General features: G+C 35.6%; 1 protein-coding gene across 6 annotated transcripts; it reads left to right on the forward strand.

Annotated features, from left to right (window-relative positions):
- Positions 1-1,473: 1,473 nt before the first annotated feature.
- Positions 1,474-10,706, forward strand: LOC148203767 (notchless protein homolog). Of its 6 annotated transcripts, none has more exons than XM_088106544.1 (8): positions 1,474-1,721; positions 1,841-1,926; positions 2,194-2,462; positions 2,553-2,634; positions 2,826-2,915; positions 3,088-3,213; positions 3,643-3,770; positions 10,411-10,706. In XM_088106544.1, the coding sequence occupies exons 3-8, from the start codon at positions 2,298-2,300 to the stop codon at positions 10,468-10,470; spliced, it is 651 nt and encodes a 216-aa protein (XP_087962670.1). In that variant the 5' UTR covers positions 1,474-1,721; positions 1,841-1,926; positions 2,194-2,297; the 3' UTR covers positions 10,471-10,706. The 6 variants fall into 6 exon arrangements, with proteins under 6 accessions (XP_087962670.1, XP_087962668.1, XP_087962669.1 ...); XM_088106542.1 differs by having other exon boundaries at positions 2,188-2,462; positions 10,411-10,705; XM_088106543.1 differs by lacking the exon at positions 1,841-1,926 and having other exon boundaries at positions 10,411-10,705.
- The last annotated feature ends 3,662 nt before the right edge of the window (positions 10,707-14,368 follow it).

Raw genomic sequence — 14,368 nt, forward strand, 5'->3', positions numbered from 1 at the left:
GGTTCAGTATTTAACTTAAGAACTCATGCACCCAGAGTTAGGTGTGCATGTTCACCAGAACGAACAGTTGAAGGAAAATGAACTTACCGGTTTCAGAACTCTAAAGTGTTCGATTCAGGTGAAAGCTCAGGACGACTGGAATCCTTCTACGGTGCCTGAACAGTGATCGGAGCAGAGAAGAGTGAGTGGTAGTAGAAAGAAGGGAAAGGTTTTCTAGAGAGAAGGAGGAGAAAAATGGAGATCAGAGTTTGGAAGGTGAAGGTGCATGCAGAAGAGTGTGGCAGATTTTTCAGAAGATTAATTTTGTTTGCCCCACGTCCAAACGGTCGTGCATTCTTCTGCTGACACCTGCACTCCATTAACTGACTTCAGAACATTCCATCGCGACACTTGGCGAGAATGCAAAGAGTATGGAAGTGCGTTTTTAATGCACTGCAGAGGGGTTTTGGGAGTAATTAAAGGGGATGTGACAGGTGATTAATGGTGTTCATTTTCCAAGGTCTTACACTTAGCATTATTGTGATAAATTTGTGTGTCATAATTTTTTGTGTCTCTGTTGATTCATGGATACGGAATAAACAAGAAACCATAAACAAAAAATGGAAGACCCATTATCAGAGATGATTTAAAAAAAAAAATTAAAACCCAAGGTCACAAACACGAGCGATGCGATGCAGGAGGCATTTTCTTCTAACAACAATGGCCATTTTTGGTTAAACTGTCATTTTTGTTCACCTTGTCACTTTTGTAGTGTTTGAATGGAGTATTTTAAATTGAGATGTAACGGTTAAAATTTAGTTCTTATTTTGTAAAGCTGTGTTCAGACTGCTATTTAGTGAAATTAAAACATTCATGCAAACATGAAAAAGAGATGTGAAAGGCTTGGAAGTACAACACGACCAAGTGCTGTGTGTGGATGTCCTCATTGAACCATTACACCCCTCCTTTAACCAAATCGTAGATGAATGGTGGGTGAGGTATCTTCAGAGATTCAAACTTCTAGTTTTAGATGGTTTAAATGGTTAAAATGTTGAAAAGAAAGAACCCTTTAGATATGTGACTTCAATTCGGCAAAATCTTACATGGTCCCCGTCAAATTAGCGGTGGATTGTTCTACTAACCCGTTTTTTTTAAAATTAAAATATAAAATAAATTAAAAGTTAATATTTTTATGTTATATTATTTTAAGAATATAAATATATATTAGTGTTGTAGTTTAAACCATTATCATTATAAATTAAAATTTATTTTTTATTTATAATAGAATAATATGATATGTAAATATAATATTATTTTAATTTATTTGATTGAAAACATTAATTAAAAATTTTAAAAAAATTATATAATTAAATATGCTTTAAATATGGATAAACAAATTTTAAAAATAATTAAAAAGTTTAAAAATAATTAAAAGATTTTAAAAAAAATGGCAGGCTAGGCTGTCCCTTAATTCCATAAAACTGGATTTTACTTTTCGCAACACAATAGATCAATTCTGAAATTTCTTTTTCGAAAGACAGTTAACACACCCCTGCACCGGATCAAAATTTTCGGAAGCCTGTGATGAGGTGCAGGTAGAAATTTGATGGGATGCACGAAGAAACACCCATCACCATGCATTTTTATCCCCATTCGTGTGCGTGTCTTGTTTGAGAACGTTCCCACGCATCTGTAGCACCGAAGAGAAGGATTTGTGGCAGAGCATCGTTCACGGCGGCTGGGTAAGAATTTTTTTTTGTGCATGAAGAGAAGCCCAAAAGGGTGTTGGTTAATGCATTCACGAGACTCTCAATTCGAGTTTGAATTCTAATCGGGAGAGTCTAATTTTTGTTCACTGTAGAAGCGACACCTTCAAGTGTTCGTTAAAATGTCAGAGAAAAACTCTTATGTACACAGTCAATTCCTCACCCCACGAAGGTCACCCAGGTTCCTCCCCCAACTAAACCACACCACTCTCAACCCCAAATCTGCCGCCGTTTTTGTAAATAAATCCAATGAGTTGGGTTGAGAATATCATCATTTAAAATTTAAAGTTTAAAATTTAAAATTTAAAATTTAAAATGATGATATTTAACAAAGAAAAAAAAACATAAATATGGGAAGTCTGAGGTCTCTGTATGATGGGTCCTGGGTCCTGTTTAATTTAGGGTTTGTGCCGGTGTGACTTTATTTCACTACTTTTATTAGTTTCAGCATGACAACGAAGATATAACCAAATAGAATCCCAAGTGGAAGAGTAAGAAGCATCATCCATAAGAGAATCTCAGCATAAGAGAAGGAAAATCCCTGATTGAAAAATGGAGGTAGAGACAGAGACTATGGTGGAGAAGAGGGAGATAATCAAGACCGTGATGTGTCTTTTGACAGACCCAGATGGAACTCCCTTGGGCTCTCCCATGTACCTACCTCAGATTGCTGGCCCTCAACACCTCAATCAGATTGTTAATAAGCTTCAAAACAATGTAAGCAAGTCCCTTTATTCTTCTCAAATTCTATTTTACATTTTGTTTATTATTTATAACATTGAGCGATTATCTATGCTTTCATTTTAGGAAGAGAAGTTGTCGTATGCTTTCTATATATCAGATGAGGAGCTCATTGTGCCACTTGAAACATACTTGCAGAAAAACAAAGGTTAGTCATGTTTGTTTACAATAAATTATTTCTTTTTCTTTCTTAATTCGTTGTAAATTCACTTATTTACTTGCTTTTAACACATTTTGAGAAAAAAAATCCTCATCTTTCTAAAGAATTGATACAAAGAATTACGCACTTGTAATGATGTTTTTCTTTTCCTTTGCAATGTTACTTTAACACTATTCCAGTCTCGGTGGAGAAGGCTTTGCCTATAGTTTGTCAACCTCAAGCTATTTTTTGGATTCGTCCTGTGAATCGCTGTTCTGCAACTATTTCTGGTATGTGAGACATATTGTGTATTTTCCCATTCGTAGTGGCACAATGTTGTATTGTGCTTGCTAAACTGTGAGAGACATCAGTGTGGTTTGGATGTTGATGATTGCAGCACAAGTTTGTGTTATTCTTTGAATGTTCTGGAATTCATATTTTTGCGGTTGTTTATATTTTTAGGTCATGCTGAAGCTGTACTTAGTGTTGCCTTCAGTCCCGATGGACGACAACTGGCAAGTGGTTCTGGTGATACCAGTGTTCGATTTTGGGACTTGACCACTCAGACACCATTGTACACTTGCAAAGGTTTGACATTTAAAAATGTTAAGTTGTTCTTGGTATTTGCTAATTAAGTACAGGAAATATAAATGATCAATTTAACTAAATGGTAAAAGGAGTTAGAATTAATTGAAGGTTCTCGATGAGAAGCAGTGTGTTACTGCTAAGGGGAATGTTCATGCTATTAAATCTGGATCATGATGGAATTCTAAGCTGGCAAAGAATAGTGGGAGGGTGGGGGTTATTGCAAAGGAATGAGAAAATAATAAGAGGGAAGGATAGGGACTGTGAAGGCTGAGAATTATAGTATTGAGAGAATTACAATGGTCTACTCTGCTGTAAAGAGCTATTCTTTATCCTTCCTTATTAAATTAATATCAATTTCTATAGTTTCATAATGCTTCGGCAATTTTAACGAGTCATATATAGCATTATAGCTGTTAACATTTTATGCAGGACACAAGAACTGGGTACTTTGTATTGCATGGTCACTGGATAGAAAGTATCTTGTAAGTGGGAGCAAGGCTGTTGAACTTATTTGTTGGGACCCTCAAACTGGAAAGTCATTAGGCAATCCACTAACTGTAAGATCTTTGATCACCAATACAAACATCCATTATAAAGTTTGTTTACTCTTTTTCTTAAATTTTTTTCATTTAAGTTTATTGATAGCATTGCAAACTTCCACTATTTGAAGATTCAAACAGAGAAAACTTGATGCTTTGAACATTGAATAGTACATTGTCGTAGTGAAGTACATATTGAAAACAGTAGTGAGCAATGGAGCAATGGCTGCAGGGGCAGCATTGATTTAGCTATAAGAATTACACAACTCTAGTTACACAGCTTCCCCCTTCTTTCCTTGCCCTAATTCCAAAAGTAAATAAAAGAACATCCTACCTTATTCTGGAGATGTTTTATATGAATTGTCATTTATTTATTATTAGTTACTGATAACACTCTATATTTACATATTTTTCTCTATTAAAAAACATTTCTTAGATTTCTTTAGTTTTTAATTTCTTAGAATTAGATTAGTTTTATGTATTTCTCTTAATTCTTTAGTTTTATAAAATTTTAGTTAAAAAGAGGTTTTTAGGTGTAATTTTTAGCTTTTGTTAATAATTAGGAAATTAGTATTTTTCTGAAATTCTTTCAATAAAAATGTTTTGTTTTAATTGCATAATTTCTCTTTTTTTTCTTAATTGTATGATTTTTTAGAGATTGGGATAACATTTGGGCCATAATAGAAGTTGATTGAGAGGTGTTGAATTGAAATGAGCTGCTGGATTAAATTTGGGCCGCTGTTTTGGGCCACTGTTTTAACATTAAGCTGCTGCAAGTAAAATTGAAGGCAGCGCTGGCCTGCTACAATGGTGCTGCAATTGGAAGACTGCTGTTGATTGGATAATTGGGCTGCCAATGCTGGTATGGACTTAAGTGAAACGGTGAGTTTCAATGGAGGCAGCTTTTGGGGGTCATTGCAGAGCAGCTCATTTGAGAAAATAACATTCTCTCAAGCACATTCATTCATTTGGTGGAAGAGAGTAGAAACACTTAAGCTAGGGCTTGTGCGAGAGAAGGGAGAAGAAAAGCTCTCGCCACTTACCCAAAGAAGAACCTGACCGGTGAAGCTGAAGACGTGACCGGAGCGCGATCCTCGCCAGAGAAGAAGCTGACCGAAGCTTAAGTGGATCGGAGGGTTTGAAGAGCAAAGCTTTTGGAGACCGTTGGATCAAGGTGAAGCTCGAAGCGTCATAGCAAGGTTTTCCCTCTCCCATTTTTCTTTTCCCCCTTCCTTTTCTCTTTTCGTTTTTGATCCTATATAAAGGGCCTTCACCATGTAAATAGGGAGATATAGAGAACACTTCTTCATATACTTTTGAGATACATTTTCAGACGCTCTATAGATTAGGGTTTTTACGCTTTTCTTAGAGTAGAGATATTGTTCTTGTTTCTGGATTTCGCTGAGACAATTGCGAGAGTGACAGTCGCGAGAATATTGGTGACTTCCGGTATAGTTGTAATCTTCTTTTCATATTAATAAAGTTCTATTTCGTATTCTCGTTTGTGTTGAGATTGTTCTGTGTTCTTGATTTCTGCCATTGTTATGTTTTGAGAAAATGATTTGGATTCTGATTCTCTGCAATTTTATGATTTCTTTCGGAATTAAATGTCTCCATAGTGAGCATTTTTCATCGAGATGTCTTCTCGAGACAGAGAAAAGTCCAATGCATAAAAATTGATTCAAATTTGTGTTTCTTGAATTTGTTTGTGAATTTTAGATTGATGAATAGGCTAATGAACCTTGATTGGAAAAATGAGTGGAAAGAGTCAAATTAAAGTTCTGAAATATGAACTAGAATACCCTGGATTGGGATTCACATTATCATGATGTCTTCTTGAGAACTCTAAGCACTCTTTTATTCATATCAATGTACATTCACCTATGAAATCAATTCTGTCTGTGCTTTTGATAGTGATAGTTGAAGTTCAGTTTGAGTTTTGATGTTCCAGTTGTTTACTTTGAGTATTTTAGAATTTATGATCTGCTTTACTTCTGATTGTGAGCATTCGGTCTTGGTTTAATTCTGATTGTGAGCGTTCGGTCTTGACTTGATTCTGATTGTGACCGTTCGGTCTTAGTTTGATTCTGATTGTGAGCGTTCGGTCTTGGTTTAATTCTGATTGTTAGCGTTCGGTCTTGGGTTGATTTTGATTGTGAGCGTTCTGTATTGGTTTAATTCTGATTGTGAGCGTTCGGTCTTTGTTTGATTCTGATTGTGAGCGTTCAGTCTTGGTTTAATTCTGATTGTTGAGCATTCGATCTTCATTTGATAGTCTTAAGTTTGGATCTTGAGCGTTCGGTCTCGATATCTATTAGAAATCATTAGCGTTCGACCTAAATCGCGTATTCTGATGTTTAGTTGGTAAGCGTTTAATCTGGGTGTATCAGTGATAGCTAGCGTTCGATCTTGCCCAAGTAGTCTCAGGCTTCGATCGTAAGCGTTCGGTCTTAATGATAGATAACGTTCGGTTTTGCTGATGTTTATTCCCATTTAGTGATCGTTCGTAGCGAACGTTCGGTATTTGATGATGATTGATCTTTGAACGTTCGTCCTGACATTGTACGATTTTAGTGAGGTATTCGGTTATAACATTCGGTCGGGAAATGTTTAATCCAGTGGGGCGTTCGGTTTTAGCGTTCGACTGAATACTAGAGTCGTTCGGTTTTAGCGTTCGACTGAATATTGGAGGTGTTCGGTTTTAGCGTTCGACTGAATACTGTTCGGTTTTAGCGTTCGGCCTGATTGTGTTGGATCTTATAGCGTGCGTCCAAATATAGTAGTGTTCGGCAAGATAACGTTCGACAGATGGCGTTCGGTGAATAGTGTTCGGATGAATAGTGTCCCGCAAAGTGTTTGATGAATAGTGTTCGGATGAATAGTGTTCGGATGAATAGTGTTGAGTTCTAAGTTGAGTTTCTCTGGAATTGAATTATGTGTACAAATGTTTGGAATATATATTGCGATGTGATGTATGTGAAGATATGTGAATGTATGAAATATGATAAATTACTATGATGATACGATTGTAAAAGTAAATAGTGTATGTGAGTATGAAGTGGACATCTCGGGGAGAGATGGATGAAAGTGGTTATGTGGTGGTGTGTTGTTCTGTATAAACTGTATGGAACTTTGAACTAGTATGTCTATCCCTACACTCAAAGCATTGTTCATGCTCAAGTAGAGAAGAACAATGTAAGTGGTGAGAGTAGAGGGAGGTCCTCGTCTATAGTCTTTGAATTTAGACATAGACAGATTGGGGGATTTACCTTGCTAGTGTTAGGCAAGACTAGCTCAACTATGCAAGTGCAAAGACGACCAATAGTTCGACAGTTATACAAATTCGGATGAGTCGTGTGTTGTGACTTTACCTTGCATAGTGTTGGGGAGTGCCAGCAGAACTATGTAAGTGTAAAGATGTGTGAGTTGTGGTTTAATGAGCATGCCTTAATTGTTTCTTTATATGAATCTACGTATGATGACATGAATTAACTGTGCTATATGTATAACATGCTTTTTATATCTAGCTCACCCTTGCATTGTTTGTGTTATGTGCTGTTTGGGTATGTTTCTCCGGCGATGATCATCCACTTGGATGGGAGCAGACGTTGTTGAAGAGATCCCTTTGGAGCAAGAGCTAGAGGATACTAAGGTTGCGGAGTAGTCTTCTTAGGAATTTCCCATATGAACTCTTGTAGTATTTGACTCTTTAAGCTGTTCAAGTTTGAATTCCCGTTTCTTTTATTTCTGGATGACTGTAATTTCACATTTAATTACACGTCATGCTCCGACTGTTCTCTTTATTGGAATGTTGACGTCTTTATTATGTAATATTTGTTATTATATAATCGGGATGTTACATGTACTATATATTATAGTTTATAACTGTTCTATCTTATTAATTATATAATGATTAACATATGGTTAATTGTTATATTTTGGGTTATTACATTTATTTTTAATTAATTTTTTAAAAATTATTTTTATATTTTTTCAGACAAAATCAAGTAATCACAGTAATTATTATAATTTAGACTTTGATTAAGAAATTAACATTGCAATATAATTCATTAGATATAGAAATACATCATATTTTGAAATTTAATTAAGAACTTAATCAAATTGGAAATCTTATTTAAAAATTTATCAGATTTTGAAATATGGTTAAATTATATTGGATTTCAAACTTATGTTTAGGACACAGTTAAATTTCAAAATTCTATTAAGTATTTTTTTTAATTTGAAAATATGGTATTGTTTTTAGTTTTATTTTTTCAAATTTACATTGTTTGTTTTATTGCTTTTTTTTTATTTTATACTTTTAAATTTATTTTGTTTATTTTGTTTTATGAATTTGTTAATCTCAATTTTAGTTATGTTCAGTGAGATATTTTGTCACGTCACCATAAAAGCACTGCTGAGTCACCTGTCAGCTTCCATAAATGCACCCACGCCACACGCTCAATGCAATTAAAACGCACTCACATTCTCTGAATCACGTCTGCCATGTGTCAAATTGGAATGTTCTAAATTTGATAGTGGAAGCCAGGTGTCAGCGTGCGAGAGAGTGTCCGTTTGACTTGGAAAAAGAGTTGATTTTCTGAAGCACCTCTTCCCACTCTCTCTGCATTGCACCATCTTCTTCCTCAGAAATTCAAAACCCCATTTTCTCCTCCTTCTCTCTAGAACCCTCTTCTTCTCTCTTCGGTAACTTACCACCCTTTTCTCCGTTCACGTTTCAGCACCGTAGGAACGTCCCCTGCATCGTGAGCGTCATTTTAAACCGAACAACTTCTGATTCTGTAACCGGTAAGTTTTCCAACCTAGACTCTCGTTTCTAGATTTCCTACAAAACCCAAATTCAGCTGCATGCAAGGGTATCAGCTAAATTCTTTTACATTTCTTTTGGTTAGATTTAGTGAAGAACTTAAGAAAATCGTTGAGGGTAGGAAACCATTGTGGACGAGTCCAATTATTAGACGTTTCAATCACGAATCCAGGTAAGGGAAGCTTATTAGATTTAATTCATGTGATTGTGTTGTACTGCATGTGCGTTTAAGTGTTACTGGAATGTATGATTCATGATATTGTATTTTGATATGCGAATATGATTCTGAAATGATGCGTGTAAATGATGAAATGTGCTATGGTTGGATTAAATTGAAAAATGAGTTGTATGATGAGATGATGTATGAAGAAGTATGAATTTGTGCCATGATATGAGTGATTAAATGCATGAAAGTTTATACTGAAAAATATGGTTACTGTAGGTTGAAATTGAATATGAAAATCATATGAAAATGAACGTTCGTTATCGAAACGGTCTTTGACCGTTCGGTAGTCTTGGTAAATTCTTTGAAATAGTCGAACCCTTTCATTTGGAAAGGATTTCCCTTTGAGGACGAACGCCCTCTTATATATATAGTTTTACGTTTGAGCGTTCGGCCAAACGTAGACTTCAGGAGTGTTGTGTGAGAATTTGAGAAGCCTGAAAGTATATCTTTGAACTCTTAGTTAAATTATTAAGACATAAACTTTAAGTATCTGATCTATATTAAATCCCAAACTTCTATGATTTTGAACCAGTGAATAGTCTCAACCCAAAACGTACGTCCTAAGTGGCGCTCGGTCTTATACCGAACGCTCGTCCCAATACGTTCGTTATAAAGTAACGCTCGATCCTATGCCGAACGTTTGTTCCTTCAGTAGTCGCCAACGAATCGAAATAGCGTTCGTCCTAAATTCTCCTAGCGTTCGTCCTAAAACTTAAATAGCGTTCGTCCTAATTTTCAGTAAATTTGTGTACCGCGTTTGGTCATTTACTGACAGGCGGTTATTCCAATCAAATTGTTCTTAGTACATTTAGTACTCGTATTTTATCCTCATTCAGTTGAATTGAATCTGAAATCTTGTCAAGTGAATTATTCTAAGTTTAATTGTTCTAGAATCAGTTCATTTAAGTGATTCAAATTTTAATAATGTTCGTCATGAAAGATGAGTCAGCTTGATTCCTTTGTAAAAGAAGTCCCTTTGGTCTCGTTCTTGACGTTCGTCCTCGTTATGAAGAGGATTGAACGTTCGTCTTTTTATACAAGTGGAACAAAGAATGAAAGTGTTAATAAGAGGTTGAATTAAGATGTGCGAATACTATAAGAGTTGAAATTGTGATTGTGGAGTTTGAACGAGCGTTCCAAGGAGGAACGACTCTTGGATGGAAATTGAGATTTGTAAAGTATGAATGTGGACAAAGCTTAGCTGGCGATTCATCCTGATGTTCCGTGAGTGCTCGTCCTCAAGTAGAGGGGAGTATGTCATGTGTGGGAATGGCAGGAGGTCCTAGTCCTTGGGGGTACCTTGGATGGAAGGGACTAACCTCGGGTGGCAGCTGATGATAAATGCCAGTTACTACACCACCTGGGTGCACGAACGTCGTAGCTACACAGAATTCATACAGTCCGGACAGTCAGTCTAGTATCAGGAATTGATTGAGTGAATGAATTGATTGAAGCATATGTTATGACTTATTTAATTTGTTTGATGTATATGTATGTTTTACTTGAATTAAATTCAATAAGCTTACCCTTCGTTTTCCATTGTGTTGTCTGTATCTGTACGTCCGTCTTGTACTTGCAATGATCATCCGTGTGGATGTGAGCAGAGGGAGATGCATCTCTGGAAGAAACGCTTGAAGAAGGAATTCTGGCGGAAGAGAATTTAGTGGAGATTGAAGTGAAGGCCGAACCATAGAACTTTCAGTTATATGTTAGTTTATTTATGTTAGTGGGTTGTTTTAGAGCGAACGCCCTCTTGTTTATAATAAATTTTGGAACGTTCGGTGTTCCCTCAGTTTTGTAAACCGTTCGTTCTTATTGCTTAGTGAACTCTCGTAAAATTTTATGTATCTATGTAAGGCCGTTCGGCCAAGAGCGTACGTTATTTCCTTACTGTAAGACTGATTTGATATATTAATATATGTGAATATTCTATTATATAGTTGCTGACTGTATAATTTTGGGATGTTACATATTCTATCTTAATGTTGTATTATTGGTAGTTAGATTCGTCATAATTAAGGTGAAAGATTTCTTTTAGTTTTATAAATTTTACCTTTGTTAGATTTATGTTCTTTCACAAATAAAATGTGTAAAAAGATTATATAAATAATTTGACAACCGATCATATTTTTTTTCATGTGATGAATTAATTCAATAAATTTAAAAAATTGTTTTTAGGTTTGGTTTTATTGTTGTCAATTACGGTAAATTACTTAATTAAATTTCAAAACCTAATATTTTTTTAATAGAATTTGGAAATTAATTACCTTCTTAATTAGAGATTTCAATGGTACACCAAATTTTAAAAACTGGAATTTTATTTATAACGAGATTTAGAAGTCTAGTTATTTGTCTAACACGATTTCAAAATCTGCTATCTAAAGTCCAAATGTAATTTTCATTCTCAGATCAGCTATGGTTTTAGATGTGAGGCCCTAGATAATTAGCACTAAAAATCTCTGTCACATCAAATTAATGCACTGATGAGTCACCTGACTGCTCTCATTAATGCACTGCGCCACACACTCAGTCTCATTAAAAACGCACTCACACACTCTGACGCACGCCTGCCAAGTGTCACTTTGGAACCTTCTGAATCTGCAGTGGGAAACAGGTGTCCGCATGAGAGTGCACGTTCGTTTGACGTTGAGAAGAAGGAAATGATTTTCTGAAAACACTTCTTCTCACTCTCTGTATTCACCTTCTTCCTCACGAAACTCTGGCCTTTCATTTTCTCCATCTTCTCTCTAGAAACCTTCACCTTCTCTCTACTGTAACTCTTCACCTTCTTCTCCGATCACGTTTCAGAACCATAGAAACGTTCCTGGAGACGTGAACGTGATTCTGGACCGAACAGAATTGGGATCGGAACTGGTAAGTTCTAGTCGCTAACTGTTCGTCCATTTGGTTTCATGCGAACCCTAGTTTGGTTGCATGCATGGGTATAGGTCTGAGTTGTTTCTGATTTCTGGTGTTTTAGATTAAGTGAAAGTTGTTGAGCGAAACCTGAGGGTAGAACGCTGTTAAAGGACGAACTAAACCTTGCTTTTTGGGAGTACACTGCTATCCAGGTAAGGGAAGCTTATAAATTTAATTTATACTTGGATGTTGTATGATATGATTTGGATGCATGAAAAGTATGCTGATTTAACTGTTATGAACGTTCGCTGTTAATTGATATGGCATATGTTGGTTGTAATGTATGAATATGTTTGATACGTACGGATAGAAAGTTGGATGATTGCTGTAATGTATGAGTTATTAATGTAATGAATTCTATAGAGTCTGTGAATTAATATGGGATGAGAAGTTATAAAGTATGAATCGTATGAAAAATGTTAAAGTTAAGATAGTTGAAAAATCTGGATAGGATAACTCTCCCTATGATAAATTACGTTCGTCATCGTACGGTCTTATACCGTTCGGTTTCCCTGAAATTTACTTAAAATGGAATTCCTTCATTCGGAAAGAATTCTAACCTAGAACGAGCGTCCCCATTCGAATTACTATGTTTGAGCATTCGACTCAGCATAGAGATGTCGTATACCTTAAACTAAAAATAAGTATCGCTCGGTCTTATACCAAGCGTTCGTTCTAAATATCGCTCGGTCTTATACCAAGCGTTCGTTCTAAATATCGCTCGGTCTTATACCAAGCGTTTGTTCTAAATATCGCTCGGTCTTATACCAAGCGTTCGTTCTAAATATCGCTCGGTCTTATACCAAGTGTTTGTTCTAAATATCGCTCGGTCTTATACCAAGCGTTCGTTCTAAATAGCGCTCGGTCTTATACCAAGCGTTCGTCATAAACGGTGCTTGGTCTCATATCAAGCGCTCGTATTATTGAATAATCACTTGGATAAATTAGCGTTCGTTCAATTGCTAAATATTCATTTTCTTACGTTCGTTCAATTACTGACATCGGTTTCCATATGCACAATTTTACAAAAATAATTCTAAGTATTAATGACCCTCATTTTTACATTAGATCGGGTCCAAGTCTTCATCACGAAATTTTTCTAAGTACCAGTATACTTCCAATCGAGTCAGTTCATTTAACTAACCAAACAGAAAATTACGTTCGTTATATATTCCCTGTTTATCCAGTATCTTATCTGGACGTTCGTCCTAATTTTCAGAGGACTGAACGTTCGTCATTTTATGCACTTCAATCTAACGATGAAAATGATAATGAATGATGATAACTTAAAGTGTGAACACTATATGGATCGATATTATGATATTGGATTTGGACGAGCGTTCCAGGGAGGAACGACTCATATATGTTGAATATTGAATTGGTAAAGTATGACTGTGGATAAGTTAAGCCAGGCTGTCCATCCTGATATTCAGTGATTACTCTTCTCACGTAGAGAGGGTAAGTCATGCGTGTGAATGGCAGGAGGTCCTTAGTCCATAAGTTAACATGGGCGACGTAAGAACGGACTAACCTCGAGTGGCAGCTGTTGAGTGTATCCCAGTTACTACACCACTTGGGTGCAGGGACGCTTGTAACTACACAGATCATACATTCCGGACGGTCGTCTAATATATATATATATATATATATATATATATATATATATATATATATATATATATATATATATATATATATATATATATATATTTATCGATGTTACATGTGTTATATGTTAAACTATGTGCTTGAGTGGAATGACATGTTCATTGTATGTGCAGTTTGTATGAATTAAATTATATAAGCTTACCCTTTCGTTTTCCTTGTGTTGTCCATTGTATCTGTACGTTCGTCCTGTCTTGCAATGATCATCCGTGTGGATGTGAGCAGAAGGCGAGGCCACTCTGGAGGACGTCATTGTAGAGGAAAATCTTGTCGAGGTGGAAGTCAAGGCCGAGCCTTAGACCGCTCGTTTACTTTTCAGCTTAAGTGTTAGTTTATTTTTGACGTTCGGCTGTTTAATTTTTGTAAAGCCGTTCGTTCTAGATTCTCTGTATACGCCTTATGTGCGTTATGTTGTACTGAAACCGTTCGGTTTTTTTGAACCCTATTTTAGTAATGTAAAGACTGCTTATTTTTACTGTTAATTGTAATTAATTCTAAATTATAGTAATTACTGTATTTTGGGATGTTACATTAGACATCTAATTTAAATATAGCATAAATTTCTCATGAGAATATTATCCTCATATAAACAATAGAAAAAAAGTAAATAAAAATGGAAGTACTTGGAGTTAGTTTGCCATGAAAAGCAAAGGGAAACAGGAGGTTGGGGTGGGTGACATACAGTGTATGGAGAGAGTGAAAAAAAGTTAGGGTTGTATTAAAAATAAAAGGAAGAAATTAGACTTTACATTTTTTACCCTAGTGAAAGGTCAAAGGATATTTCGGAGTTTTAGATAAATTTGGAGGTTTAGGAAGAAATTTGAAAGTACAAAAAGAAATCAAAAACCAGTTTCCAAAGAAAAAAGATTACAACTTTGTAAAAAAAAGTAGTCAAAAGAATGAACTCAAGCAGAAGAAGTGAATCGGAAGAAGGTGGTTTGAGAAAGTTGAGTTCTCCCATAGCTTACCTGTTTGGTG

Source organism: Vigna umbellata, chromosome 2 (genome assembly GCF_029865625.1).
Source record: "Vigna umbellata cultivar VRB3 chromosome 2, Vumbellata_1.0, whole genome shotgun sequence".
Taxonomy (NCBI): Eukaryota; Viridiplantae; Streptophyta; class Magnoliopsida; order Fabales; family Fabaceae; genus Vigna; species Vigna umbellata.